The sequence below is a fragment of the Sciurus carolinensis genome, chromosome 2 (assembly GCF_902686445.1).
Source record: "Sciurus carolinensis chromosome 2, mSciCar1.2, whole genome shotgun sequence".
NCBI lineage: Eukaryota > Metazoa > Chordata > Mammalia > Rodentia > Sciuridae > Sciurus > Sciurus carolinensis.
In genome coordinates this window covers 152,398,064-152,421,697 of record NC_062214.1, presented here as the reverse complement: position 1 = coordinate 152,421,697, position 23,634 = coordinate 152,398,064, and the positions used below count along the sequence as shown (strand labels likewise).

Genomic DNA, 23,634 nt, shown 5'->3' with positions numbered 1-23,634 from the left:
ACCGCAATGAGATGGACTGATGATTCCTGACTTGTGAAGTCAACATGGGCAGAGATGAAGACACAGGGTCAAAGGGTTTACAAAATTCTCATGTAATTCTATTCACTGTTGTTTCAAAATAATAGCCATGTGGCCCTTGGAAGGGTAGAAAGAGAGAGAGAGAGAGAGAAAAAACCAAATAACTGCTCTAAGATGCTACAGTTGTACAGTTCTAAGACAATTAGAAATTGTGGATCTAATATTTCAAAGCTTTTCTGAATCTTTAAAAATAGCTTTTTTACTTAGAAAGTCAAGAGTCATCTGCTTTCTCTCATATATGGCAGCAAGAGAGGAAAAAGGAAAACAAAAGTGGGGGTTGGGAATCACATGAAAATAGAAGAGAGACCAGTAGAGTAAAGGAAGGGGACCAGCGGGAGGAAAGAAAAACAGGAAAGGGGAGGTAATGGGAAATTAAATTGACTGAATTGTGTTAAGTACATATAATAATGTGTAGCAATGAAATCCACTATTATGTATAACTGTAATGCACCAATAACTTTTTTTTAAAGTCCTTTCACTCCCATCTTCCTGATAGGCTCAGAATCAACTACAGTTTCTCTATACTCATTAGTTCACTTATGCGAAGATGTAACAGGAGCCTAGTGTAAATCACATTTGCTGTCAATGTATCAGCATAGCCTTAGTGTTCTAAGGGACTAGATTCTGTTCCCTTCTTGTATCATTTGGGTCTTTTGCAAACATCGAGGAAGCCTCATCCAGTTACAAAATGAGGGAAAGGTTTAAATAATTCTGGTATTTATTCTAAGAAATGCAAAATGCAATATCTTGCTCCTCCTAATAATCACTGGTGTCAACAGCATAGATCATCAATCTGTGTTCTTTTTATTCCCTCTGTTGTAAAAGCCTAGAGACAACAGAGTTTTTCATACAAAATTTTGGAAGACAGTACAGTAAATTTGACCTCTTAACCTAACACTTAATATTTTCAAGTTACTGAATGAAGTTGCACTTACACTTTTTTTTTAAATGACAAAAGGCATGTTTTTTTTTCTCTCCTAAATGATATGGAAAAATTCTCATGATCATTTTCTACCATAAAATGTTAAAACAGTGTCTCAGACAAGGTGATTCTAAATGAAATTTAATTAAGAAAAGTACTTTCTTTATCCTAAATTAATTCCAAGAAAGAGGCTGTTCTTGTTAAAATGATAAGCCCTTAGTGCAGATGAGATAACTGGATTCAGGTCAAAGTTGGCCCAGAGAAGGTTGGCTTAAGCCTTCTTTAGACTGAAAGTACCTCTAAGCAGAAAAAAATATTAGCACACTTCCTTTGTAAGAAGAAAAAGAAAAGAAACTTCCCCTGAATCTACCTACACTCATCTAAATAAAAGGTTCAGCTTACACCTTTATCATCCTTCAATTCCCTACATTATAGTTTGCATGTCTGTCTCCTGCTTTACTATTACTATTGCTTGCTCCTTGTCCTCTGGATCATGCACCCCCACCAGGTGCCAATCCCTTGATCTTGGACTTCCCAGCCTCCAGAATTGTAGGAAATACATTTTTGTTCTTTATAAAATGCTTCAGTCTGTGGCACTTTGTTATCATAGCATAGAATAAACTAAAATGCCTATTCACGGAAGCTCCCAAATACACTAGGTACTAAGCATGGTAATGGGCAAAGCTTGTCCCTCCAAGAAAGCAAAATCCTTTAGAATTTTATCTTAAAAACTATAGAGGAGGGTCATTAATTCTTTTATTATTTTTTTTTTTGTAAAATTTTAATGCTATAGGAGAATATGGAAATTCTGCAACTAAAAAAGCTAGTTTTAAAACTATTTACAGTATATCCCAATTATTTAAAATGTATATATATATATTTTATATATAGTGTGTATATATATATATATATATATATATATATATACTATTAAAGATGGTTACTTCTGGATAGTGATATTATTGATAATAATTTTTTCTTTTTTACACATTTCTGTATTTTTCAAGTTTTCTACAACAAGTATTATTTTATAACCCAGAAAAACAAGTCATTAAAAATTTCCTCTGAGGCTGAGGCTGTAGCTCAGCAATGGAGCACTTGCCTCCTGTATGAGGCATTGCATTCAGTCATGAGCATCACATAAAAATAAATACATAATATAAAAGTATAGTGTCCATCTACAAAAAAAGTTTTTTAAAAAAATTTCCTCTGCTGTCCATCTCATTTCACCATCTTTCCCACCCCCTTGCCCCTCCCCTCCCCTCCCCTCATTCCCCTCTGCTCAATTCAAAGTTCCTCCATTCTTCCCTTGCCCAACCCCACCTTAGGTATCAGCATCCACTCATCAAAGAAAACATCTGGCCTTTGGTTTCTAGGGATTGGCTTATCTTGCTTAGCATGATAATCTTCATAAAGTTATACTCCATTTATGTACAATGGATCAAAATGCATTCTGTTGTCATGTATAACTAAACAGACCAAATAAAAAAATTTCCTCTGATGTACTGGCAATAAGAATGTACTTGAACATTTTAAATATGCAGGAACAAAATTACTGTGCTTCATCTTCTATGACTTTTTTAGAGTACATATTATTTTTATAATAAACTTACATCCCCTGTTTGTTTTGTTACAACATTTTAATAAAAAGGCAATCATTAATTCTCTTAGGATCTAAAGGGTTCACCTTAAGGTTATATACACAAGAATTCACTAAAATGCTGCAGGTGAGAACTGATGGAATAAATGAACTTCTCAAGGTGCCATTGTAGCCATTTAGGAGTGAGGTAAACTTGGCAAATTATGGGCTTTGCACCTAATTAAGTCACCAGTTCTCAAAGGCTCCTGCTTCTGCTCTCCATTGAATTCCTCTTAATATTTATGTCAGCTTAGGGGAGATATATCTGTTATACTGATGAGTCACAGTGGGGAAGAAAAGACAGCCTGGCAGCAGCGGAAGCCAATGCACCTGAAAGTTATATGAATTCTTTCCTGAGACTGATACAGTTTGGTGGCAGACAGTGGGAGTGATTCATGTCCTAACTGCTGCTGAATTATCAGGGAATCTCCAAAGAAGGTCTTATGTGGATTGAGAGTTTCTGACAGAACTCAATCAGATGCACAAATTTAAGGTTATTTTATTGATTATGTTGTCCTGTTTTGCAGGAAAAAAAGATTTCAGGGGTCAAAACTTGATTTAGATATAGACCTAAGATAAAAAGTTGTATCCTGAGGTCCATTAGCTGTAATAATCAAATTACCATAAAGCCTAATTATCATAAAAACTACTGCAACATGACTTTGAAAAACAAATTGAAAACATTAAAAAAATAAGTAAATGTGTGACACAGTATTTTGGGGAATTAGAAGTTGGGTGAGTTAAATGGAGAAAACCCAATGTGCCACAACTCAAGATAAAGGGTTAACCAATAGATTAATACTGTAAAGTTGAATTCTGATGTTAGAGGCCCCAACATCACTTTCATCCTCTTCCTCACTCTGACTTGGCCCAATTTGCCTGGTACTCTGGGGCCCCAAATACACTGCTCTGTTTCAGCTGCAGCTTAGTAAAGCCTCCATAGGACTGGCTCACAAAGACCTCAGATAAAAAGTTCTCTTTCCTTTGTCATTCTTGCTGGGTCAAACTTGGGGACCTCCCAGTTGTCAATCTGAGAGGCTGGAGACACTCAGTGACCCACCTTTATTGTCACTTTAACCTAAGGAATAATCACATCAGGAGGAATTCCAGACTGCCTGTGGATAATAGCACCAAGGAGGGTCAGCGTATACAGAGCTCTGAGCTGCAGATAAAATCTGAGATGCAGATAAATGCTCGCCCTGTGCCTCTATGTGGTGACTTTTTTTTGAGGGGTTTCAAGCAAGGTATGGGAAACTTTAAAGAGACTGAAGCTAAATGAATGGGGTAACTTTGCAGATTTTGAACAGGTACTATGGTAGGTGGGCCTTGAGCCCATCCTCTTGTTTTTCGGGACTGTGCTGAGATATAAACAGAACTGCTGCTCTGAATCTTTGGAGTCCCAGTTTCTGAAGCCCAGGCTTCTGGAGCTTAAAATCCTGGTTCAGAGCAGCAGTAGCGTAAGAGGCTGAGGGTGGTATAGGCACCATTTGTTGCTCCAACCCCAAGACCGTGTGATACCTTCATTTTCCTCCAGCTTCCGAATTTGGCGCAGGACAGGCTGTAGGTTCATGTAGAGGCGGTGGCTATTGCTTAGAAGCTGCAGGAGATGTCTGGAGCGCATGGGGCACCCTGTGTAGTATATGAGCTTCCTGGCTGAGGGCAAGCCATCTGGCAAAATCTCAAACTTCTTACCCTGTGGAGGAAAAGCATGAATCAAATTAAGGAAGAAAAACCTCTGATTTAATTTGCTAAGGCCTCCTTCATTTCTTACTTAGTAAGGTAACCTACATAATCAGAAATAGATGTGTAAAGCTCCATTCAAAATTCCCCAAAGGATGAATTACTGTTTTCCCTTTCAAAAATGTCATAGGACAGAGGATTATAAAAAATTCAGGGAAGTATCTAGCCAGCCTCCTCTGAGAAACATTTTCTATATAGGACAATTAGGGAATGTATTTGGTTTCTCTGGTTGGTCAGGCTATTTGTATTATGGAGAAGAGAAGAGATCATCATAAAAGCACCCTGAGATACAATTCTAACACCCTAACTTAGCAAAGAAGGAATAAATTCTGGAAGAGATTAAGGCATCCACATATTTATCGAATACTAACCAAAACTAACAGGGAACTGAAGAAATAATAAGACAGACAATGTCCCTACTCTCAAGGAGCTATATCCTGATGGGAAAAATGGTAAATAAACACATGAAATAATAGTTCTGGGAATGCAATAAATAAGTTTTCATAGTGAACAATACAGGATACCTACTTAGGGTTTAGAAAAATAGAAAATGTCTCTAGTTGGACAAAGGCAGCAGCTGGTAGTTGAAGGATGGAAAAGAGAAAGAAGAATAGCTATCAGTGGCAATATAAGGAATCTCTGACATGGGAGGCTGAGGCAGGAGGATCCTGAGTTCAAGGCCAGTCTCAGCAATTTAGCAAGGTCCTAAGCAATTTAGTCTCAAAATAAAAGGGCTGGTGATATGACTCAGTGCGAAAAGTACCCCTGTGTTCATGCCCCAGTATACCTCTCTCCCAAAATATCACCTTTTAAATCTGGATCATTAATATAAAAGTCTAGGTTTGAGGGAAAGTCTCAACATTCCACTGTATTTGGATATTATGAATTCTTTAAACTTTTCTAATAACGAATTAGGCAATAGAGTTATAAAATATTTCAAATAGAATATTTCGGATAAAATGATTCTCTGTTAGAAGGCCGAGAGAGTAGTCTACCTACATACCTCAAAGTTGGAAAGCAACTTGGGATTGTGTAGCTCAGATATGGATGGGCTTTAAAAAAACAAACAAACAAACAAACAAAAACCCCAACCATCTCTGGGCTTTTTAAAGGCTCTACTAGTGGATCCCAATGCTGGGATATTAGTAACTGACATTTAGTGAGCACTAAGCATCTATTAACTCACTTAATCCTTACACAAGTCTCTCGGGAAGGGTCAATTATCACCATTTTAGAATGAGATCAAAGCAGCAGTTAAGTGGCTTGCTCAGGGTCACACAGCCAGGCAGGGCTATCTCCATCCAAGACCTACTGAATCAGAAATCTCTTGGGGCAGGGAATAAAGACAAGAAATCTGTTATCTTCAATAAACTCTTCAGATAAGGTTGATGCACAACAAGATTCAGGAACCATGAGTGCAGTGCCCTGAAAATCTCAATTTGATTAGTGCATTTTATTCCTACTGAATTTGGGCCATGAAAGGGGCAAGTGGGATTATGATTTGCTCATTTTCAAACAGGTCAGATCCTTTTGCAAAGAGCTTGAACACAATAGAGCCAGTGAAGAGGAGGTAGGGCAGGCCTCACTTAATGTATGACCAAAGTGAAATCCGATTGAATGATGCCCAAGTAATTAAAGTAATGTGAAGTCAGAAATAGGTCTGTTGATTCACAGGGCAGCAAGGAGTCAGGCCCACATTCTATGCGCAACACAGCCTTTTATTTGTAATGGCCGTTTTCTTTATAGGGGAGGAGCACAGGTCTACAAATCCTTACATACCTACTTTGTATATTTTCCAATAATTTCTGAACAAAGCACTTATGAATTTTAATGATCACCAGGCATACATAATATTAAGTAGAATTCTTTGAACCCTACCAAAAAATGGATATAGATGGCAAAGCAGAGAAACAGTTGGGAAAAATCAAGAATTTGCTATAACAAAAGAAAGTGTATCATTCTCAATATTCTAAAAATAAAAGCACTTTTCCCATTAAGCATTGTAGACTTTCTTTTATAATGATGAGTTTTAAATACTCTGATATTAATAGAAACATCTTTTTATATCACCCTTTATTCTTTGCTCAAAAGAAGTAACTTCCGCAAAAACACCAGCCGGTCTCTATACCAAGAGAACTTCATCCTGTGACTATAGCTTTCTGTTTCTAGCCCTCTGCTACAGATTTTCCTATGGTAATCCTGTGTGATGAACTCATCCTGTGCTTTTCCCACCACATTTCTTCTGCAACTAGAATAACTTAGGGTAGTGCGGTGGGGACACATAAATTAAATTCAGTAAACCCTTTGTTATAAGATTCTCTTGACTTTAAGTTCACTACTCCTATGACTGACAAGGATTATAAGGACATAAGGAGGTAAATTATTTATGGCTTCACTTTTTTATAAACAACTTTTGTGCCTGAGACGAAATGTTCTAAAAAGAAGACAAAAAAATAAAGATTCGCAAAAACAAACAACTTGTGAGACTTTTTTTTTTTTTAATCAGTTATTTTCAACTTACCACAAACACCAACTTTCCAACATTTGTCCAGGGAAAATCATAAAGTAATTGTTTCTCTTCATCTAGATTCTGTGGAAAGAATAATGATGCATATAGAGTTAACAGGAAAAAGGACTCATCGATATTCTAAAATGGCTCCAGCTTCTCCCTAGAAAACCTAAAATTTGGTAATTAAAATCTGAAAGAGTTCCCCAACTCTCTTTGGAGAAGTGCAGATTGTAATTAAAAGATTAGTGATAAAATTCTGTAGCTTTTAGTTCCTGCGCGACTGCATTAACTGGCCCCTTTAAGCAATATTTTCCCTCCTGGTCTATCCTTAAGTTTAAATAAGAAGTCCAAAAGACTCAGACATTCAAAAGATGTGATAAGGGACTCAGATTTTCATAATTGGGTATTTTGCCTACATCAAAGATATCCTTATATTGTCCAATGTCTTGCCGGAAGATTTTTCTCTCTCCCTGGTTGCTGGCTGTAGGATAACAGCATCCCAGCTGCAAAAGGGTGACAGCCACTACTTATCCAAGGGACAAGTTTTATCAGAAAAGAGTAACGGAAATTAAAACATCTGGTCAGGCTCCATATTAAAATGCCATTTTTTCCCCATAGTTATTAAATGTTCTAGAGGATAAAAAAATATTGAAAATCAATAACACACAAAGAGAAATGTTTGGATATTAACGATTACTAGTGATCTGTTAATGATGAACCTGGGCTAATCTTCAGCTTATTGTTTTCTGTTACAGAGGACTTACTACTGTCAGGCATCAGGCTTCACTTCCTTCACCCAGTCTCCATCATCCATATCTGTGCTAGATAAATAGGAAATAATGACTGGAAACGGATCCCTGAGCCTACAGCAGGAACTCACAGGCACACTCTCAATGTAAGACATGGTCAATACCATTTGACACTTAATTCTCATGTACCAACCTGAAAGATCTGTATTCCCCGCATAGTCAATCCAAGGGTCAGCGAGGCTTCAATTTCCCTTTTATCCTATAGAAATAAAATATTATGAAGAGGTGTATTTTTTCCCCTATAACAAGCAATACAGCACCAAAGAAACGGAAAGAGAAATTTCAAGATTGGAAAGTTTTTGACTTAGAATAACTTCCACGTCTTTCCACATCCCAAGTTTTCTACAAGATTTGAGAAAATAATGACCATACATTAAATCAACAATGATGTATTCTACATTTTAAGTCCTTAGGTTTCAAAGTTTTAGTGTTTTCACTATGTTAATATCCTTCCACTTCTTACAATATACCACATACTTAGGTTATTGAGAACTTTATTAGGTAGTCTTTTTTATTTATTTACTTTTGGCTTTTAATTTTTTTCACCTTCCATCCTATGCTTACTCTTCTCTCAGATGTTAGAATCTTGACTCTAATGTCATGGTTATAAACTGACATGCACTAGACTATGTATGTTTAAAATTGGACAAATCTCCCAGCTTCCTAATTCTGAAGCCAAAAGTAGAGAAAATGGTTAAGCATTTAAAGCTATTTCATGGGCACAGATAATAAAACCACAAAAGCTTTATATTCAGTTTGGAAATATTCTTTTTAAGAATTTTAGTTATCACTTGCCAATATGATATATATTCTAACAACTAAACCATAAACTGTGAAACTTAAACTATAACAAGAATAAGGAAAAAAACTCAGAGATTTGGCCCCATCTTTCAAGTGATTGTCTGTAATAAGTATGAAGTTCAAAATATTAAATAAAGTTACTGTTTTCATTATATCTCAAACCGATAACTGAATATGTGTAGGTCATTACATTAAGTTTGATGCCAGTTTTCTCAAACATGGAAAGAAATAGTTTTAGAAAATGCACACAGTCATCTGTGATAAAGACATAGCCTATTTTCACTCTTTAGACTGGTTTCTTTCCAACTCATATATTTTTATGTAAAGAAAGGCACTTTTCAGGTTTATCAGGAAAAACCTATCCATGACAAGTTTTGATTGATCTCCCTTTCCAAGCTGTACTGGAGATACCTTCTGAGATAAGACTGTGCTCACAAAAAAATGCTTGTTCAGGTGTGAGGTACTATTGGTGGGAAAGGATCATTAAATATTTTTTTCCAGAATATTCCATGTCCTATCTTTTTTCCATTTTATAAGCAACACCTAAATCAAGTGTATTTAATGGTTGTCACTCGATTTCTCCGAAGAATGAAAACTGCTCATCAAGTAACAATATCTATTCACTCACTTTATTCAAATTTTTATTAAATTAAGCAGATGAGAGTAATTTTCTATGCAATATAGAAGAATCACACATTAAGAAAATTTGAAAAATGCGTTTTTTACGAAAAAGATAAATTGGGCATATCTACCTCACCAAAGAATCTTAGTTCTTCATAAAATACTAAGCTCCTCTAGCAAATAAGGGAAGAAGTGATTAATAGTTATTGAGCACTCACTAATGTGACAGGTATTCCACTTGTTATTTCAGATTAGTTACCTCACTGACCCCTCCCACTCTTTTGGAATATGCAGCATCATTTCCACTGTTACTTCAGTAAAAGTAGCCTAGGACCCAGTGGCAATGAGTAGTGACATATGGTTTCTACTGGATACTTGATTCCAAAGCCACAATCTTTCTAGTATATCATTCATACATCTGACACATTTCAAAATATAAACCAATTGTCAAAAGTGTCATTTATTGACATTTTCTCATGTAAAGTAAGGTGACACAAATGATATATTTTAAGGAAAAGGAGAGAAAAAGAGGGAAGAAGGGAGAATATCTGTTGGTTCCTGATTAAGTTTTCAGAACTCCTAGATTAGCCAGCAACACATCTAAAGACAGTTCAACTCCAAGGGTCTAGTTAAGCTCAGTTTACCACAAGGGGTGTGGCAGGGATAACAAGCATGGTAGTAACAATGCTAATGGTAACAGCAGCAAGATTTGCACTGTGCTTACCAGATTATAAGCACTGTTTTAAGCACTCTTTATTCATTAATTCCTTTAGTAAACTACAATCCTAACAGATAAATATGTTTTTGTCTCCATCTAACTATGGGGAAACTGAAGCACAGAGAGAATAAGTAACTTGTCTAAAGTAACACAGTAAGAAGGCAAGCTGGTATTCAGTCCCAAGCAATTAGGCCCAACTGACCATGCTTTTCATCCTATTTGGTGCAAACATATGTTGAATAATGAAGTGTGAATTCAGGAGTTCTTACCAAGAAAGTGGAATTGGGAAAGGGATAGAGGCAAGAGGGAAGAGAAGATAAAAAGATTAGAAATAGTAGTGTGAGTGATTCCCAGCAAAATAAGCCCCACCTCCATTATTTGGGTGTATGACCTCTGCCCCAGGGTGGAATAATAAGGCCAGGGATACACAGGACCCAAAAGACAGTAAGGGATTGCAGAGAGTGAGGCATGAGTGTAGTGGCTTAAGCACATGGGCTTTGTTATCAGGAGACCTGGGTTGAAGCCTGGCTCTGTCACTTAGTTTTGTGACCTTAGGTGAATTATTTAAACTCCTTAGTTCCCTGGTCTATAAAATGAGGATTACAGTTCCTTTCTTATAGAGTTATGAGGATTAAAAAAGTAATAAATATAAAGTGTGTTCCATAAGCACAGTACTCCATAAACATTAGCTGTTGCTGTGGTATTCTAATGATTAATGCATAGGATACATGCATGGCCTCACTTTGAAGAATAAAAACTGTTAAAAAAAATACTCCATCCTGCTTCCACGCGAGAGGGAAAGCACCATCACCTTCCAGACTAACCTATGAAAACAAAGGGCAGTTCAACCAAAACTCATAAAAGTTAGTTAAAAAAGGAAATCACAATTTTCAAGAGAACTGAAATCCTAATTGAGAAGGCACTGCTACCAAAAGTCACAGTTTCTTGCAGTTTTGTACCTTATACAATCTGTAGTAATGAACTGCGACATCATCCAGTCGAACAGCCTCTTTGATATATTTAAGATGAGCCTCGGAAGCGGTCAGTGCAAACTGATCTTTGTGCATGTTTGGAATGTGCTTCAGGATGTAGTCCTTCCCCCTCTTGGAAACAACCTGTTGGGATACAAGGGGTGTGCAATGCAACATTTGTTGGAGGGATGTAAGTACCACCCACACTGCCAAAATGATGAAAGGGAGAGAAACTAAAATAGGCCTTGTAAACTGGCTAATTTCCATTAGGAAATTCCCACTTTTATTCTGTTTTCATCAACTGTTAAGAGACTAAGCTGAATCAGCTAATACTATAAGCCACAGAGTCCATTTAGCAGCAGTGCTGCATATCTAAGAAGAAATGCCACAGGTTTTGCTGGCTTTAAAATCACCAAGAAAAAATCCCATGCAAACGTGTATGGTTTTGTACACATCACAGTTTATACTTGCAAAATGATTGGTACCATGACATACATCTACTGTCATCACATCTGCAGGTTCTGGATCCTACTTCACTTCTAAATTACAGCCACAGAGTGAGAGCGTCTAAATGTTCATCTGGAGAAGGCCAGGGACTTGGGGGAATTCTCCAAATATTTTTGGTTCTTGCATAAGAGGCTGTGAACAATCTATTTGAATACTTAGAAGAAAACAAACTCATTCAAACATGCTTTGTTGAATAGCTTAGATTTTCATTAGTGTGAGCTTTTAGATATCAAAAATATATAGTATCCAGCAGCTGCAGGCTGAGAGAAAGGTGTTGATTAAAGTCTTAGTTGATTTCATAAGGATTATAAAATATGGAAAGAATTATACAATGTGACCAAAAAGAGAGTACTTAGAATAAAAAATTAGTGAGTTTTTAGTCTAAAAATGACTTTACATATATTGACATTTTCCTTCTTCCTATTAAATAATTTGTAAAGAATTAAACTTAATAAGTTATTGGGTGTTGGAGAGGGGGTAAGAGAAGAATGGAGGAACTTTGGATTGTGTAGAGGGAAATGGGGCTGGAGGGGGTAGGGGAAAAAAAGATAGTGGACTGAGACAGACATCATTACCCCTATGTACATCTATGATTACAAGAATGGTGTGAATCTACATTGTGTACGATCATAGAAAAGAAAAGTTGTACCCCATTTGTGTACAATGAATCAAATGCAGTCTGTAAAAATGAAAAAAATAATTTAAAAATAAAGAAAATAAATTATTGGGTGATCATCCAATTTTGCTGAGAACAAGTTATATATAGTTTTTTCTAGATTTCTTTTTTATGGGAATCACCTAGATCAATATGTGTCAATATTTCTTTTTTCAGGTCAAAAATCACAGAAAATAATACTTGTGAGAGCAATAAAGTAGATGATTGAGTCATCTCTAGAGTGGAGGAAACTGGTGCCTCACCACAATGTGTGCCACAGTACACTCTTTGGGAAACTCTGACATAACTATCAAAATCAGTGTCTAATGGCAACTAGAGGAAGCAAGAAAGCAATGCACTCTACAGACAGTGAGAGCTTGATACACTGTGGTCTTCAATGACTGAAGCAAAGTCAGTCAGTCAGAAACTTATTGTGCACTTCAGTGTGAACAGCTGATCATAAAGGTTCTGTTTATTTTTGTTCCTTGGAACATATTAAGAAACACTGAATTTACTGGGAAGAAGAGAGAAACAGATCATTTGAAAATAGATGGACAACACTTATGTTCAAGTCTTCTTCAGTCAGAGGAGGGCCACTGGGCACCTAGCTGGACTGCCCAGAGGGAGCCACACCAGAACTGAGTCTTGGAGAATCCAAAGGAGTCAGCAGGCTCAAAAGGGAGTGGGGCTCAACTGGCTGAGGAACTGCAAGAAGGAAGGCCCAGAAGTGTGAAACACCACAGTGGGTGTGAAGAGGCAGCAACTGCAGAATATCGCTAGAACAAAAGGTTCAAGGTGCAGGACAACCAGAGAGAGAGCTGGAGGGACCATATCCTGGGAGTTTCTAAGTCATACTTAGAAGCCCTAGTTTTCATATCACAGGGTGGAAAGACCCCAAATCATTTCATCTGCAAGCTGTGGAATAAGTGTGGAAGCAGGGACTAGCCTCCAAGGCAGTGCTGCTGAGAGTTGGAGCCTGGAAAATGGAAGGGACCATGATGGGGAAGGTAACCATAAATATATAGAAAAGCTGACAGCCACAAAACACAAGAGGATGTTATTTCTTAAGTGGGGTGGCAGGCAATGAAGTGTTTTATCAGAGGATGCTGTGGAGATTGGCTGGACAGGACAGGGAGAAGGCATGGTTCCAAGAGAGAGTTCCATACGACTCCAGTTTCTGGACGCATGGGCAGATGGCTGTGCCCTGCCAAAAACAGAGGTAGGATTACATAGGAGTGAGGTGGAAAGAAAATGAATTTGATTTAGGACGTTTTTAGTTTGGGTACTTAAGAATAAATGGCTACCTCACAGACACAGGGGAAAGAAATAGATTTGGGAATTACTTGCTCATAGGAGGTTGTTAAAAGCTGGTTTAGTGTCAAGTGCAGTAGTGAAATTCAGTTAAAGGAGTGGAAGGTGTGTACTGAACTTGGCAATATAAAAATTGCTGGTGACCTAGAGACAGCACCATGAATGGGCTGGCAGGGAAAAAAGGCAGGTGAAAGTGGCCTGAGAATGCACGTGGGAAGGAAGAAGCAGTATATTCTCAGAGTCCACAGTACTAACCATCATGCCACGTAACCTTATACTACACACTGCTTTTTTAAGAAGCTTCTTGACAAGGCAGGCAAGCGAGGTGGTTCTTCTTTCTCTAGGTTGTGTGGGATGAACACTCGCGTTCTGAGTGTTCCGACTGAAGGAGTGTGAGTCTGAGGAGGGGCTGATGACACAGAAAAGAGAAAAAGACAGCAAGATCTGTAGAAAGAAGGGGAAGAGAAACAGACTAGGGTGCAGAAAGGGATTGGCAGTTCATGTTGGAACAACCTAAAATTTCTTCCTGAAGGAAAGAATGGCTCCTCTCCTAGGAGGGAAGGACTGGGAGGGCAGAGCGAGAAGGTGACTTAGATTTGTTTGCTCAGTCCAGGAAAACTGAATGATCTCATCTTTTAAGGAGTAATTGTTTCTTCCTCAATGGGGGAAAATACTGGTCCACTAAGAGTGAATAAGACACAGCCAGGTACATGGCGAAGGAGACCAACAAATTCAAGTTCCACCATACTGGGGGTGGACAGCAGACCCTCCCCCATTAGCTGCGAGCAGAGGAGCACATCAAGACATTATGTGTGCCGTGCTCTCAAGTGTTCAGTTTATGTTGAGGCATCATAGACGGTTTTACTGGTCCCGCAAACATGTGGTTCCCATCTCTTAAAGCAGTATAAGAAACAGCAAATTAGAAAAGTACTCAAGAAAACACTCGTGAGAATTTGAAAACAGTGCCTACCCAAGATGGGAAGTAAGCCTCTGGATCAAAGTATTTTCCACAGTGCTTATTCCTTTTGAAGTTCCCAAGATCAGCCTGCAGGGCAAAGGCTGCCAGCAGGAAGTAGGCCTCCTCTCGGAGCACACACTGAGAATGGAGGACTTGTTTTCTCAGGTGCCAGTAATAATAGTATCTTGCTGCTCTGTCACTAGGAAAATAAAAGAAAACACAAGTCACATTTTGGTGGAACAATGCAATTGCATGTAAACAGAACCCAATCCTGCTCTCCATCTGGTGATGGGAGTCCTTTGGTTCTGCTCCTCCCTCCCAACTTACTCACCTCACTGAGGTGAGGGCAGGGGAGGACTCCAAGTCTGACTACCACACAGCAAAGATAAGGCTACAGCTTTTGATCCATCCTCAGAAGGGAAGAGGTATTTACTCCAATATGGTAAAAACAACACTGAATGTACAGAATAGACTTATTAGAAGCCAAAGCATCTGCTGTATTTAAAATTTTTTTGCTACCACGATGCTGCACACATGACCCAAATAAGAACAAATCTAGGGGTAATCCTGGATTTAATGTTTTGTTGTTCTTTTTTGTTTGTTTCCTAGCTGAGCACTTATAAATATCAAAGGCCCTTTTAAAAATGTTTGTTTATATACCCTTCTAGAATAAAAAAATCTGTTTAACTATAGTGTTTTTTGTTTTTGTAATTCTGAGAGTGAAGTAAAAGTGTCTCTTCAATCTATTATTTTTTTATTAAGTGCACTATTGCTTTGTTTCATAGATGTTCGTCATGACAACCATAATGCTCCCCACAAAAGGAACAACTACCAGTGCACTCCTGACAGTCCACTGAGGTCAGAAAAAACAGTCTCCATTAAAGAGGGACTATGGAAAATCTAATCAAAGCTCAAAAAAATAAACATGTTCATGGGCAAATAGGATGCTTTGCAATCAAAGTAAAAATGCAAGAAAAAAATGTGTGCATATGTATGTATTTTAATGAAGTAACTGACTACCATTTTAGGCTGACTGTTTACCTAAGATATATAGCTCATTAGTAGATGACAATAAAAATGTATGGGTTCATTTTTAACTGAGACATTTTTTAAGTATGAGGAGCTTAAAAACAAAGCATTTCTGTAATTCTTTCCCCTTGGGATACAGAACTTTTCAAAACACTTCTTTTTATAAATACTGACCACACGTTGTTTGGACTGCTTCAACCATGGGGAGAAAAGGCAGAAATATAGACATGAATTAAACTATCATTAGCCCCAGGAGGTTAATTAGTGGCTAAATAATATATTTTCCTTCTTTCTAAGGCATTGCACCCTTACCAGGTAAACTGAATGAAAAATGTATATAAACTGAGAATCACAAGTAAAGTTTTTCAGCCTTTAAAAGAATATTCTTTATGGGATAATATGTTTTACTCTTTAATTTGCATCTAGCAATGACATAAAATATCACAAATGAATTTTTCTTATAATTCACTAGTCAAATGTATCTTTTTCTCTTTTATATGGAGCTTCTAAAAGTTTAATAATAAAGTAAAATACAGAGTTCACATTTCTTGTGTTTTCTATCAGCCAAGAAAATTACTTCTGAAAATTTTACAGCACCAAATCCTATACAAAACAGTAAATGAGTTTTAAAATGGTAAATTCTGAATTTTCATCATGGGTATAGTACTGTTCACACACCTATCCCCAGAAGGAAGACTCATTACCTGCCCTCATTAAACTGCACCTCAATGTACCACAGTATAGCTCCACTGGGCTTAATCTTAGCTCTGAAGCATTGGTATGAATAGACACAAGACACTCAAATGTAAAAGGAACATCAGGCAAAGATCTAGGCACTTTTACAAGTGAGTTCCTGCCCAGGCACACTCCATCCCACTCCTGGAAAAGAATATCATCCTTTAATCAACCTCTCCACTCTCCACAGAAGAGCTAGTTCCTTCTTCTCAACTAGATTTTTAGTGAAAATGTGGAGTAAAAAAAAGTGAGCCAGTGATGTTAACATTTTCATTCACAGTCTATCATTATCACTAAATATTCAATAAATATTTATTATTGATTATACCTCTGTTTTGTAGACTGAGGATACCTGAATATGTAAAAAGATGAAAAAGAAAAAAAACTGCTATTATAGACTTTATATTCTAACAGGTGGAAAGAAACAATAAACACAAGTAACTTATTTGGTACATTAGAAGAAGTGCTTTGAGGAAACAAAGGTTTAGAATTTCTCCTTGTCCTCATACCTGATCAATCTGCCATTTTCCACATAGTACTGCACACGGAAGTGTATAATCATGGGAGGCCCAAACTGATCAATACCCTAAAACAAAGACACACACAGGAAACAAGATATTTTTGGTTGCTTCAAAAATGGGTTTCAAAGGCAAGCACAATACCATTATTTGCATGACACTTTTCAAAAAACCAAAGGGCTTTATTTACTCATAATGAGCAGGGACTTTAAGTGGGTAGGCAGTTGTTCCATGTGGATACCAGGTTCCTATAAAACCAGGAAGTTACAAAGCAAAACAGGACACTATCTCTTTATTAATTCTCATTCACAGTAATGCCAACGACAACATAAGGGAAGATAAAAATAAATGCCATAGAAATTTCTAGCTGAGATTCAGCTCCTGGCTCAGCTCTGTCGCCTGTGGTGACCATTTGCTCCTTATTACAAATGTTCTCTTATTCCCTTGACATTCCACATACCAAATTCTAATATGCTGTTTGTTTATTTAGACATTCATCTTCTTTATTCTGTCACTGGCTTTGAAGTAGCCTTCCAGTTTATCCCAAGAATTCTTAACTATGAATTGGAGCATCTGGGATTAGACACAGCAATTTTATTCCTGACTTACTAGGGTGATCCTGGAAACTCAACATAAATTTCCTGTGAATGTTCTCCCATATAAATGGAATTAATGTTTACTAAATAAAGGCAACAGTATGAAAACAAAAGATCAAATGCAAGTGTAGTAATTGTAAGGAATCCCACGAAAACCACGTCGGACACGGGAAATCACATAAGGGAGTTTATTAAGCAAACAGAAGACCTCAGGCAGCACGGCCTCAGCCAGAAGGCCTACGCCTCTGGAGTGAGAACTGTCACCCAAATTCCTGTGAGAATTGGGCTAAATCCTCCACAAGGAATAGGCACATGGATACATTACTCTCGAGTTAAAAAGGCAGTTGCTACTGAGAAATTCCCTACTTGGACATCTGAAGCTAACTCCAGAAACCCACTCAGAGCAACACACCAGAGGCCACACTGTGACAGCTCGGCTTCACCCACCACAGATGCCAACCTGCCCACTAATGAGACCTGAGGAAACTACAGCCCTTCTCTAGTCTAAAACCTGGAAGCTGACTGGTCAACACACGGCAGAAGGTTTGAGGAATTCAACAAGGGAACCTGGGACCTATAGTTGCAATGGAACCCTGTTTCACTGAGAATGATGATATTACTGTCTGTGCTGTTTTCCATAGGTCCAGCCAAAACAGCTCCAAGCGAAAGGAATCAAATACAGAGGGTTGCTCTAGCCATATTTAACTTAAGTGTGGTAAGCCTAGTAGAGGACATCTGCTGCTTCTTGTAATAACTTGTGTCTTATTAAGTTCTGGGACAATGTGTCACAGTCCTTTTCCACTATGTTCCTGTCAGCAATACCTTTCTCCCTCCTGGAACTATCAGTTTGATGCATGTATCAAAGCAGGCCCCATCATTTTTGCCTCCATGAGGAACAAACCTATGCAACAGGACCAACATGCCCTATCTGCTATGCTGTACTTCCTCCTGAGGAATATGTTCCCCCACCTGTTCCTATTCTTCTCAATTCTGCTTCCCCAGACATAAAAGGGATGACAGAATTGCCACTGTGCCTTTGTACCTCTATTTACCCTAAAATACCAGGTAAGTGCTACCTGGCAGAAAAGGTCTTTCCTTGTCACAAAGGTGGAAAGATATTTTGGACAGGAAACAACGATTCAAGAATATTGGGGATTCCCTGACAGATACTGCCCTAAAATCTCAGGCCCCACTTGGCCCCTGACTAAACTCAAATCAAGTAAGACACATGATTTAAACTTTCTGCTATGTAAGATCCTAAACACAACTTACCACCTTCTTAATGATTTACGTCCCCATTTAGAAAAAGACTGCTAGCTGTGCTTGTAATGTACAAAGCTGCTCTCCCCACCCTTTCTGTTGCAGTCATTTCCCTCCCCCCCAACTACTGTCAGTCTGTGAACATTCTAGCTAACTATTGGTTCATCAGTCAGCTTGCAAGTATCCTTCTCCGTTATTGGTCCCCTGTTAGCCTGGCGGAATTCAACTGCTTTAGGGTAGCGACCCCGCCATCTTTTCTCTCTTGCTTTTCTCTCCCCCCGACTCACTTTCTTTCTCCTCCTCGCTCTTCCACTCTTTCTAGCTCATGCCCTTTCTCTTTCCCTTTCTTTTCCTCTCATTTTCTCTCTTACCCTGCAAACAGGGAGACACTCTGTTTGCTTAATAAACTCCCTTATGTGATTTCCCATGCCCCGCGTGGTTTTTGTGGAATTCCTTACGGTAACAGATTTAAAAATTAATAGTAACTTTAAAAACAAGTTTTGACAACAAAGTCATGGAAAAGAAGCACATCATTTTTCCATCTTTTTACTTCAAAGCAGTATCCCAAGATTACTAAAAAGTTATTGTTCAACATTATTAAACAGCCATGAAGAATCTGTTATTCATACTTGATTAATGTAATATTTTAGAATGTATAATTCCCTTTTTTCCATTTTCTAAAAAGTATTACTTATGATTTTTTGATAATATTTAACAGTCAAATAAACATTTTTTTTAAAAATCAAAATAATTTTGCTCATAAGTAAAATCTCACCCAAGTGACTTCGTATTGTCGTACCTTGCTGGCCTCCTTCTTCCATTCTTTTGGACAGTATTTATAAAGCTTTTGTGACAGCTCCATGTATACATGTTCATTATCTGCATAGTAAAAAAAGAAGACGATGCGAAGGAAGAGATATTTAAAAGAAAAGAATATTCAAAGAAACAACTTTTTAAAATAATTCTCCAGATTTGTGAATGTACTCTGAATTTATATACTACCAAGAAAACTCAACAAGATACTAAAAGATACTACGGGCTATGTATTAATGAGATTATAAGTTATTTCACTTCTGCAGTACAAAATTCATACTAATAAAATATAGTTGTAATATTTAACATTTATAAAAAACTAGTTTTGAATTTCTGCTTTTGCTTAGTTTCTAGGGTCATTATAACTTCATCTAAGTTCCAACACTGTGGGTGTTACTTAGTCTTAGAAAAACATGCTTTTGTTTGGCTCATAGAAAACTGTTCCCGTAGGTGCAAAATAATGAAATAGGGTAGAAAAACCATTTTAATTGCTATGTAATAAATTAGAAATTATTAATGACAGCACATTTCCAAGTGAGGAGTCTGAAGTCACTTTGTCAAGAATAGTCTTTAAGAATAATTCCCTATATTTCCTGCATTAAAACAAAATGATAAACTTGCCATGCTGTGTTTTCTTGTATTGCCTTTGGGATTGATTTTGTGAAAAGAGAAGAATCTTATGAAAAACAAGTATGAATGCCAAAAATATTCCTTCAAGGGGTTCTTGTTTATCAGGTGAATAGAAAATAAGACTGCTAAAACTATGTAAAAATGAATACACATGTGAAAACAAGCTGGTTATAAATTCTCCACTTCTCTGAAAGAGATTCTTTAAAAGACAAATATATTCCACAAGAAAAGTCTTAAGCACTCCTATTTTGTACAAAGTTTTATTTATATTTTTCACAAACCAATTCCTCTTGAAATGTTCTGCATTAAAATACTCATGTTGGAAGGGAAGTGGTCTCTTTACTCCCAGAATAAACAAGTTTGACTACACTACTGATTCCTGGCTAAATAGTGAGGTTCACCTGGAAAAATGTCGGAGAATAAGAAGAATAAAACTACTCTGACTATAAATGGAGTATTATATCATCTGATTTGAATGAAAAGGATGAAGAAGTGGTCCCAGAGTCAACAAAGGGGGAGGTTACTTAAATCCAGTTATCAGGTTAGTAATACTATCTCCCATCTCTTTTTCTCTACTGGTCAAAAAAAAGTGGCAAGACCAGACAATCTTCCTGTTGAATCTAATTTATGTTTGGTGTGTATCCTATCAGAAGTAGCAACATAATGAATAGCAGTGAGACGACACCATGGGAGCACATATAATGTTTTTAATCTACCACTGTATCTTGACTAGAGTTTTTAACTTAAGAATTCTAGAATTTCTGAAAAGTTGAAAGGTGGAGGTTCCTAGAGAATTTTGCTCTCAGAGAAGGTGTAGAAACTCTGTACCCCTTCTCCCAACCTCACTCTATGTGTGTCTCTTCATCTGTATTCTTTGTAATAAACTGGTAAATGACTGAATGAGTAAGCTGGGTTTCTCATTATTGGAGGAACAGTTTACAAATAATGGAAAGAGGAAGAACTGAAATGAATCTCATGGAAATAGGTTAGAATTACGAGTGTTAATATGAACTCATGTGTGGAGAAAAATATGTGGAGTAATTTGTGACCAAAGTTAATATCACCAGTAAAAAGATAAATAGGTAATTTGTGTCTTCTGATATGACACCGAGAAGAACACATCATACATCTGGTATTCCCACCCCCAAAATACATAATCTGAATCAGTCACGAGGAAACATCAAGCAAACTCAAATTAAAGGACATTCTGCAAAGTAATCTGACTGCACTCTTCAATGCCAAAGTCATAAAAGACAAGGAAAGATTGCAGAACTGTTCCAGAATAAAGAAAACTTGAGACATGAAAACTGGATGTATCTCACAGTCCTAGATTCTTTGCCTATAATGACTATGACTAGGACAATAGACAAAATTAAATCCATTTAGTATTAGTGTTAATTTTCTGATTATAACATTTACACTGTAGTTATAGAAGAGAATGTTCTTGTTTGTAGTACATAGCATTAGAGAAAGAGATGGGTGAATGGAAGGAACAGATGCAGTAAAATGCTGTCCTTTGGGGAATGTAAATGAAGGAGATACGGGAATTCTTTGTAGTATTCGTGCAACATTTCCATAAATCGGAAATTATTTTCAAAACAAAAGTACAAAACTTGGAATTTAGATTCCTGGTATTTAGAAGGCCCTAGAGTGTTATAATAGTTGTATTTTAAAATGTTAACGGTTGAAGTACTCCAGAAATTATATCCTTTGTTATTTGACTTACAAGGAGAATTTCAGATACCAATCTAAAAATGTGTGAGAGTATTTAGGGCAGTAAAACTATCCTGTATACTGAATAGTAGTTTCATGCCATTTGTCGAAACTCAGAACATAAACCAACAGGGGTGAACCCAAATGTTATCAATGGACTTTGGATGCTAAGAATGTGTCAGTATAGGTTCATTGATTGTAATGTGTATCACTCTGGTGCAGATGCTGATAGTGGGGGAAGCTCTTTGTGTGTGTGTGTGTGTGTGTGTGTCTGGTTCAGGGAGTATGTGGGAACTCTCTATACTTCCTGCTTAACCGCTGTGAATCTTAAAGTACTCTACAAAATGAAGCTTATAAAATAATTTCTCAAGCACACACCAATACTACAAAGTTGGTGGGGCAGTAAGCTCTATTTGACATGTGAAAAACTGACAATGAGAGAAGTCAAATGGTGTGTCCAAAGTCATACAGCTAGTTAGTGGTGGAACCAGCATTAGAACTGGACCATCTGATGCCCATTCCTTTGTTCCTTCACCTTTAAAGAAGATGTCTTTAAAGTGCTTGTTTTGAAATCTAAGGGAGCTGTAAATTGGCTTTCTTGGACTGATTTGCTGAACAACATTGATCAACAATCTGGCTGTAGTTTAGTGAGAAGAATTAACTTTGAGCATAAAACAATAAAAATCCATAGGGCATCTTATTGATCTTAGGCCCTTCCTTGAAAGATGACAGAGGTATTAACTAACACAAGTATGGAACTTACTGTTTGTGTTTTAATTGCTCTGACCACCACAGGAAGAACAGAAGAGCAAATGGCTGATTCACAGAACCCTGAGGAGATCCCTGAACCACGTTCTTTGACCTCTCCAAAAAAGGTAACTGAAAACAGTTCATGTTTTGGAGGAGAAAGGACCTGGTTTATCAGTTGATCATGATGCACTTTCTAACGTGAAGAACATAAACATTTAAAGGTACTGATGCTGGCTGTTGTGGAGCATGCATGTAATCTCAGTGACTCAGGAGGCAGAGGCAGGAGGATCACAAGTTTAAGGCTAGCCTCTGCAACTCAGTGAGGCACTGCCTCAAAATAAAAAATAAAAAAGGGCTGGGGATGTGGCTTACTCTTAAGCACCAGGGGATTCAATTCCTGTCACGCGTGTGTGTGTGTGTGTGTGTGTGTGTGTGTGTGAAAATATACATATAAAGCTGTTTTTTTATTAAAATATTTTATTTTTACAGACACATTTTGACACAAATGAGGTACAACTATTCATTTCTATGATTGTACACAATGTATATTCATGCCATTCATGTAATCATATATATATATAGGGTAATACTGTCTATTTCATTCTACTGTTTTTATAACCTCACCACCTCCCACCCCTTTTTCCTCTACGCCATCCAAAGTTCCTTCATTCTTCTCTTTCCCCCATCACCCCCCCCCTCATTGTTATATATTGTCATGCACTTATCAGAGAAAACATTCAGACTTTGGTTTTTTGGGCTTGGCCTATCTCACTTAGCGTGATATTTTCCAACTTATCCATTTACCAGCAAATGCCATAATTTTAATCTTCTTTATGGCTGAGTAATATTTCATTGTGTATATATACACCACAGTTTCTTTATCCATTCATCAATTGAAGGGCATCTAGGTTGGTTCCATAATCTAGCTATTGTGAACTCAGCTGCTATGAACATTGATGTTGTCTGCATCACTGTAGTATGCTAATTTTAAGTCCTCTGGGTATAAACTGAGGAGTGGGATAGCTGGGTCAAATGGTGGGTCCATTCCAAGCTTTCTGAGGAATCTCCATACTGCTTTCCAGAGTGGCTGTACCAATTTGCAACTCCACCAGCAATGTATGAGTGTGTCTTTTTCCCTACATCCACACCAACACTTATTATTGCTTGTGTTCTTGATAAAAGCCATTCTAATTGGAGTTAGATGAAATCTTAGGGTGGTTTTAATTTGCATTTCTCTAATTACTAGGGATGATGAGCACTTTTTCATATATTTGTTGATCATCTATATATCTTCTTCTGTGAAGCATCTGCCCATTTCCTTAGCCCATTTATTGATTGGGTTCTTTGTATT

At 37.3% G+C, this 23,634-nt stretch overlaps 1 protein-coding gene across 3 annotated transcripts in view; it reads right to left on the bottom strand.

The window, feature by feature from the left end:
• The window catches only part of Frmd6 (FERM domain containing 6), a 254,837-nt gene that overhangs the window by 15,233 nt on the left and 215,970 nt on the right, over nt 1-23,634 (bottom strand). For 2 of the 3 annotated variants that reach the window (XM_047540498.1, XM_047540497.1), the window contains 7 exons: nt 19,153-19,256; nt 16,513-16,589; nt 14,252-14,438; nt 10,797-10,952; nt 7,831-7,896; nt 6,901-6,969; nt 4,158-4,332 (listed from right to left, as the gene is read on the bottom strand). In XM_047540498.1, coding sequence (XP_047396454.1) covers nt 4,158-4,332; nt 6,901-6,969; nt 7,831-7,896; nt 10,797-10,952; nt 14,252-14,438; nt 16,513-16,589; nt 19,153-19,256 — 834 coding nt within the window. The remainder of the gene's footprint in view (nt 1-4,157; nt 4,333-6,900; nt 6,970-7,830; nt 7,897-10,796; nt 10,953-14,251; nt 14,439-16,512; nt 16,590-19,152; nt 19,257-23,634) is intronic. The other variant, XM_047540499.1, reaches the window with a different exon arrangement.